Source organism: Corylus avellana, chromosome 7, assembly GCF_965113065.1.
Source record: "Corylus avellana chromosome 7, dhCorAvel1.hap1.2, whole genome shotgun sequence".
NCBI lineage: Eukaryota > Viridiplantae > Streptophyta > Magnoliopsida > Fagales > Betulaceae > Corylus > Corylus avellana.
In genome coordinates this window covers 24,161,867-24,168,451 of record NC_142496.1, presented here as the reverse complement: position 1 = coordinate 24,168,451, position 6,585 = coordinate 24,161,867, and the positions used below count along the sequence as shown (strand labels likewise).

The 6,585-nt window shown below is 35.3% G+C and overlaps 1 protein-coding gene across 1 annotated transcript; it reads right to left on the bottom strand.

Annotated features, from left to right (window-relative positions):
• Positions 1-454: 454 nt before the first annotated feature.
• LOC148584699 (laccase-14-like) lies at positions 455-2,715 on the bottom strand. The gene is made up of 4 exons (XM_088517991.1): positions 2,608-2,715; positions 1,918-2,506; positions 830-1,182; positions 455-594 (listed from the first exon to the last, which is right to left on the bottom strand). The coding sequence occupies exons 2-4, from the start codon at positions 2,439-2,441 to the stop codon at positions 455-457; spliced, it is 1,017 nt and encodes a 338-aa protein (XP_088374117.1). The 5' UTR covers positions 2,442-2,506; positions 2,608-2,715.
• Between the last annotated feature and the right edge of the window lie 3,870 nt (positions 2,716-6,585).

Genomic DNA, 6,585 nt, shown 5'->3' with positions numbered 1-6,585 from the left:
ACTAAGAGAGATCATATGTGGTGAGCGTTAAATTAAATCTCTTAGAGTTTTAATTATTCCTTTGATAAATCTACGGTTGAGAAGTCTATCGGAAGGGTCCGGTAAAGGAGAATCACGTTGAAGAAGATTGTGAGCAAGGAGACGAGTTGTAGGCTTGTCGATCTTACAGAGCCAAGGTCTTGCAAAGGGTTGTAAGTGTTCCTAGTGTCTGTAATCTCTGGATAATCTTTTGATAGTGATTTCCTGGGTTTGGCTGCCCCGGAGAGGTTTTACTTTTAGATCGGTTTCTAAAAGGTTTCCTCTTCGTAACCAAAATATCTGTGTCTGCCTCTTTATTGCTTTATATATTTTGGGTGATTGAATTGTTTATTGCTTCATAATATTAATTCCGCATAAATTGTGATAAACAAGTTTTTGGAGTCAGCATAGCGTTTTTCAGAAAGCATTCCTAAAACTAGGACTTGGAACAAGGAGGCATATATTTAGGAGGTGGGCGGATGCTTGTTGCATTGGTGCGCCCATTCTTCACTATCAGCACAGTATTCATACCCCAGCTCGCGTGCCTTTCCAAATGACAATGCATAAACCAGACACCTGAAAAAACACATATTTAACGTTAATCACCCTCTTCATTGTAAATCTAAAGTAATTTTCAGCTTAATTAACTTCAACAAAGAGTTTTCCGTCTTCGTATTAGGGACAGCATATTAGGAACGACAAATTGTTGTTGCTAATCGGAGGTCATCAACAACATTAATTTTTGAGTCATTATCATTGATAACGTGATCGTTAAAGACCATTTTTCTTATAGTGTGAATAAAGAACGTACCGGAATTATCAGCGATGAATCTGATTGTAACCCATCCATTCTTAGGTACTCCAACTGTATTAACTTCTGGTGGATCAATGAGATTATAAGACTTGGGATCAGTCTTTTTGTTGAAATTCCCAGAGCCTGTCCCGACCACATAGAAGCTATAACCATGGAGATGCATAGGATGATTCTCTGCTGCCCCAACATTAGTCCCTTGATACACTATCTCAACAGCATCATTGTAATTTACTATCAAGGCCTTCATCCCTAAGCTTGGATAAATTGTATTGTTCCCCACATCTCCCGTGAAGTTGAAATAATAAGGTGGCTGCGTCGGGAAATTGCCGCTGTAAACCTTGGGAAGATTTCTGTAAAAAGGTTATTAGAGATGCTACAAATTAATGTATTAATTAAATTACTAAATTCACTTTTTTTTTTTTATTTGCTTAAGTTTTTAAGATAAATGATAATGGTATCACGGTCAAAATCTGTAATGATCTAGAAAAAATTAATGCTTATCACATTTGTACTATCATTCCAAAAAAACTAATTAATTTGAAGTTTTCCTATAATCACTTTATAAAACTCAATTTTATCTAATAAGTGTTGGACAACTTCTCTATCTAGTGTGGGACCCAGGCAGGGGCGAAAAGAACACACATAATTGGAGGACAAGTTTAAAAATCTTTAAAAAACACTGTTATGTATGAAACAAGTTTTTCTTCTGGGCAAAACTAGTACAAGGTTTGGGGGCTTGAGTCCCCCAAGAATTTAAAACATCCATCAAAAAATATATTTTTTATGAGGTAGGATCTCAAAAATTTATTTACACCCCTTCAATTTTATTCTTTATTTTTAGTTTTGTCCTCCTCTAACTCAAAGTTCTGATTCAGTCCCCTCCCTTGAAAGGTCACGTCATGTTGTGTTGACAGTGTTGTAAAACGTTATTAAGTTATTTTAATACCATTTGTAACGATCTACGAAGAAGCATCAATCCCATGTGCACTACTATTACCCTTAAAGAAATTTGGCAGATGCGCCCAGTATTTTTCCTGTGACAATACATTGTCACCATGATTTAAATGGAACAGGGGAGAATATACCTGTAATACGCTTGGAGTATATCAATTGTTGGGGTCTGAAAACTTATATTACTCAAGCTTGCTGATAGCCTGTTACCTTCCGGGCCTGAACATGATGCATTGGGGCAGTAAATCTGATTTACAGAAACAGTAATAAAGATACTTCTGGTGATACTTCGCGGCACATTGACAGGGTGAGCTTTGCTTGCTAAGCTCCTCAAGCGCTTTGTAAAGTTTTCTGCAGCAGTTTTGTTATTGTAAGTAGGAAGCGTTGGGAAGGGAATAGATGATGGGGGTTTATAATTGCCATTGTACTGCAGAATGGCCGTTGTGGTGGTGTTGTCAAAGGGAGCAGTGGAGTCGGCAAAAGGAGTTGAAACAATGTAATAGCGGCTGGGAGACTGGTTTGCTGTCACCAAAACATCCATTGTTTGCCCCGGGCTTATCATGAGGTAATCTGCGGTTATTTGTTTGGTGTATGAAGCATCGGTTGCTACCAGTGTGAGCTTGTGCTTTGCAATTCCAAAGAATTGTTCTTCGTTCATTATGGAATTTATTATCCGGAGAAGATAAGTCTTGCCGGCGTCAACCTTCAGACGGTATGTAGTTGCTGCAGCATATATAAGAGAAAAAAAATATATATATATATATATTAATTATCTTCTGATGCAGGATTTATGATCTTTAATTAAGGTTGTCTATTGTTTATACCACTGGAACAATTGTACAGATCTCCTGGTTGGCCGTTAATTGTGAAAGCATCTGAAACGTTTGGGTCGCCACCAGTTGCTAGGGCTTCATCAATTATATATGGCCATCACATCTCCCTTATACCACTCCCCTGTTGATGATCAGTTTAAATGTTTAAATGCTAAGCAAATTGGAGAAACATTTGGTGAAATGTTTAAATGCATACCAAGAATAATTGTCTCTTCAGCATAAGGCTTAGGAAATGGATAATTGGTATTAGGAGCTGGAGAAATAATAATGGCACCATGGACTGTGGCACGTGTCCAATCACTATGGGCATGCCACCAAAGAGTTCCTTCTTCTGTGGAAAAAATGATCTCTTGAGTGAAGCTTGACTTGGGTGGAATGGGGCACTGTGTGATGTTTTCAGGCCCATCTGACCATGGATTCCTTGGTTGCCTCACCCCATGCCTGTGATTACCAAAGTTTACCTTTAGATTTTAGAAGCCTATGTTTCATATCATCATGTTCTTGTTAATAAGCAAATACTTCAAATAACCATCAACGGTGGTGGATTAATGGCTTAATGAAATTTTCAAGTAGTCATGGCATGTACAAGAGTGTGGGTTCGAATTTTCGCAATGAAGAATTTCTACATATGCTTTTTAAGTATTAAATTCACTTTTATGATCCTTAAACGCAATTTCAAACAGATCCCTAAGAGCATGTTTAGGATTGTGAGATTGCATTTGAGAAATAGATCATACTTAATGATTTTAGTTCTCTAAAAGTTTGTAAGTTGCAATTTTAGAATCTTTGTTTTTGTATTTTTGGTTTTTGTTTTTATATTAGTACCTATACATGTGTTATCTTATTAATATTATCAATATTGATACATATTTATGAAGTTTCACCCATATAATTTTTGTTACACACATTGTATGTCCGCCACTGAACATTAAGGCTAAGTTTTGCCAACATTTTCCTCCAGTTAAACTTATTTCTTCAAGTTATTAATAAATGATTCTTTTTTATCTAACAAAAAAAACAAATAAAAAATTTAAAACTCATTTTACTCTCTCAAAATTCTTTACCTCACAGGTGTGACAAAACCCTAACCTTGGCCGGTAGAACAAAAATGTGAATTTAGGTCCTCAAGAGGTAGCTCAATCAGCTGTGGACCACGCCTAATGAAGCGGAGGTCACTAGTTCGAATCTCTCCTCCCCTTCCCTTATGTGGACGTGTCGAAAAAAGAAGAAGTGAATTTAGACAAAAGATGCATTCACATCGAAAGAGGGGTCCACGGTCATTGACCACTTGCGTGGGCTCTACAGTAAAAGTAGGGGCCTTAAAAGTTAAAAGACCAAGAACAAAGTGCCAAATCATTTGGTACAACATCCACATCATTTTTTAGGAGTGTCAAAAATTATCGGGAAATCGGAACCGGGACCGAAATCGAAAAACCGGAGAACCGGTTCCGGTTCCTGTTGGGAAAAACTAAAAATCTGGAACCCCAGTTTCGGTCCCAGTTTTTGGCACCCGGTTTTAATTGGGAATACTGGAATCGGGTGCATATATATATATATATATATATATATATATAAAATAATTTTTTTAAAATATTTTTTATATATATATGTATTAATTTTATTTTTATTTTTATTTTTACTTCTGGGTTTTCTTTCTCTCATCTATTTCTCTCTTTCACTTCCACTTCCGCCTCCCTTTCTCTACCTCTCTGTTTCACTTCCAGGGTTTTCTTTCTCTCGGATTGCATTTCTTGTTCATTTTTTGCCATTATGAACAATCCTACCTACAGGCCTAAACCTTTATCACAAAATACACCCAAAAAATTCGCATCCTACACCAATCCCATCAAATCTTAAATCTTATTTCAAGCTAAAACACACCCAAAAACGACAAATGCGAAAAAGGTCTATAAAAGAACCTGTAATCCTCCCAATCTCTTGGTTCCCAGAATCAGATAAAGCTTCAATAACCTTTCAAACTAAAAATTATCACTAACATTTACTCAAAGACTCGGTTTTTCATAAAACAAAGGCTAAATCTTTCTATACTGGAAAAAAAAAAAAAAAATGTCGACTTGAAGAGTAAACCCCAAATGACTTGGCCAAAACCGGTTACCCGGTTCGGAAAACCGGGTGGAAACTGGAACCGGCCGGCAACCAAGACCCCAGTTAACAAGGACCCGGTTTCCAGTTCCGGTTTCCCAAAACCAGGAACCGGGGTACCCCGGTTCCGGTCCCCAATTTTGGCCGAAAACTGAAAAACCGGACCGGGTTAACACCCCTATCATTTTTCCAGGCGTCGAAAGTGAATTGAAACAAGTGGCGACAAAAGTAGGACAAAAATAATGCCAAACAAGAATATTATTTTTCAAAAAATTCAACTTCTAACATTTTTATTTTTATATTATATTAATATTTTTTATTATTATTCAAATAAAAAAATCACTACAAATTTTTTTTTTTTTTTTTCATATCAAACATTCTTATTTACTTATTTTTTTACATCAATTAATTTTCCTTATAGTGAAAAAGCTAAAAGCCTTTGCCAAATAGACCCCAGAGTTTCGAGAGCTATTTATAGCCTTGATGTCTTGCCACCAATTCATTGGAATATAAAAATTATGGGTGAAAAGACGGTTACAGTTAGGGGTTAATTGGCTAAAACCACTAATTGTAACCGCTTAGGCAGTTATAAGTAAAATCGGCTAACTATCTAAGAGGTTAATTGCTAACCGCTTTCTAAAAAAAAAAAAAAACAAAACAACGCTTCTAGATTTTTATACATTTTTTTAATATTTAAACACAAAAAAATGTCGTTAACATTAAAAAAAATGTTGTTATATATATATATATATATATATATATATATATATATATATATATATAGCTGTTAGCGATTTTTTCAAATCATAAAGCCACTAATCGCACCATCTTAAACAGTTAATAATTTTGTTTAATCGCCTTCAAAAGTGATTAGCGGTTAAAACACCCGTTATTTCAACCCTGATAAAAATAAAAGATCTACTAGGTTGAGTACTTAGAAAAAGCGGCAAGTTATCGGGGTACTTAGAAAAAAAATTTCATTACAAAACTTTTTGCTTCACTTTTGCAAAGATACTTATTCTTTAAAAAACCAAAAAAACAGTTTTTGGTTTAAAGCTTTTTTTACAACATAGAGAGCAAGAAAACAGTAAAAAAAATTTTAATTTTTGGGTAAATATATTATAAATTCCAGAGTTAATGCGCCAAAACTGTAAAATCCCTAAATTTTTTTTTACTCCCTTGATCAATCGAAAATGCAAAAAATTCCTACAATTAGATGTTCCTCAGATGTTTAATGCCTGTCAGTCCCAAACTAAACGCACCGTTTTGCCACGTCAACCTATTAATTTAATTTAAAAATTAAATCTAAAAAAAAATAAAAAATTGAAGGGGTGGCCAGCGGTGGGGCTGCCACCCCATGGGTGGTTTGGGGTAGCCGCAAGCCACCCCAGGGGTGGGCAAACCACCCTAAATTTTATATTATTTCTATTGGAGTTGAATAGAAGGGAAGATAAGCAGAAGACAGTTTGTTAATAGATACTCGTCTGATATAAAGATTACAAGTTTGTTTGTTTATTTGGATGGGCAAACCATCCTAAATTTTATATTATTTTTGCTGAAGTTGAATAGAAGGGAAGATAAGGTGAATATCATATAGAAGGGAAGATAAGCAGAAGACAGTTAGTTAGAATGATTTCAAGTTTGCTTGTTTATTTATTTGGTTATTCATTTTACAGAATAAATCTAAAAGGTGAATATCATATAGGAAAGAAACTGATCAGCAACAAAGATACGATGATAAAGTTTCTGGGTAGAAAGTCATGTCCATTTCTATGACTTTTTGGTAAACGTTACTCCAAAGTTTGCCCCATTTCATACGTTTTGTAAATGGCATCAAGCTGCAGTGTGCGCAAGCTTGATGCCCTT

What these genes read in the sequence shown, in the direction of transcription:
- LOC148584699 (XM_088517991.1), bottom strand. Translation starts at nt 2,441, where the DNA reads ATGAACGAAGAACAATTCTTTGGAATTGCAAAGCACAAGCTCACACTG. An exon ending in ATACTCCAAGCGTATTACAG is followed by an intron (nt 1,183 to 1,917) that starts GTATATTCTCCC and finishes ACCTTTTTACAG; the next exon opens with AAATCTTCCCAAGGTTTACA. An exon ending in ATTCATCGCTGATAATTCCG is followed by an intron (nt 595 to 829) that starts GTACGTTCTTTA and finishes GTGTTTTTTCAG; the next exon opens with GTGTCTGGTTTATGCATTGT.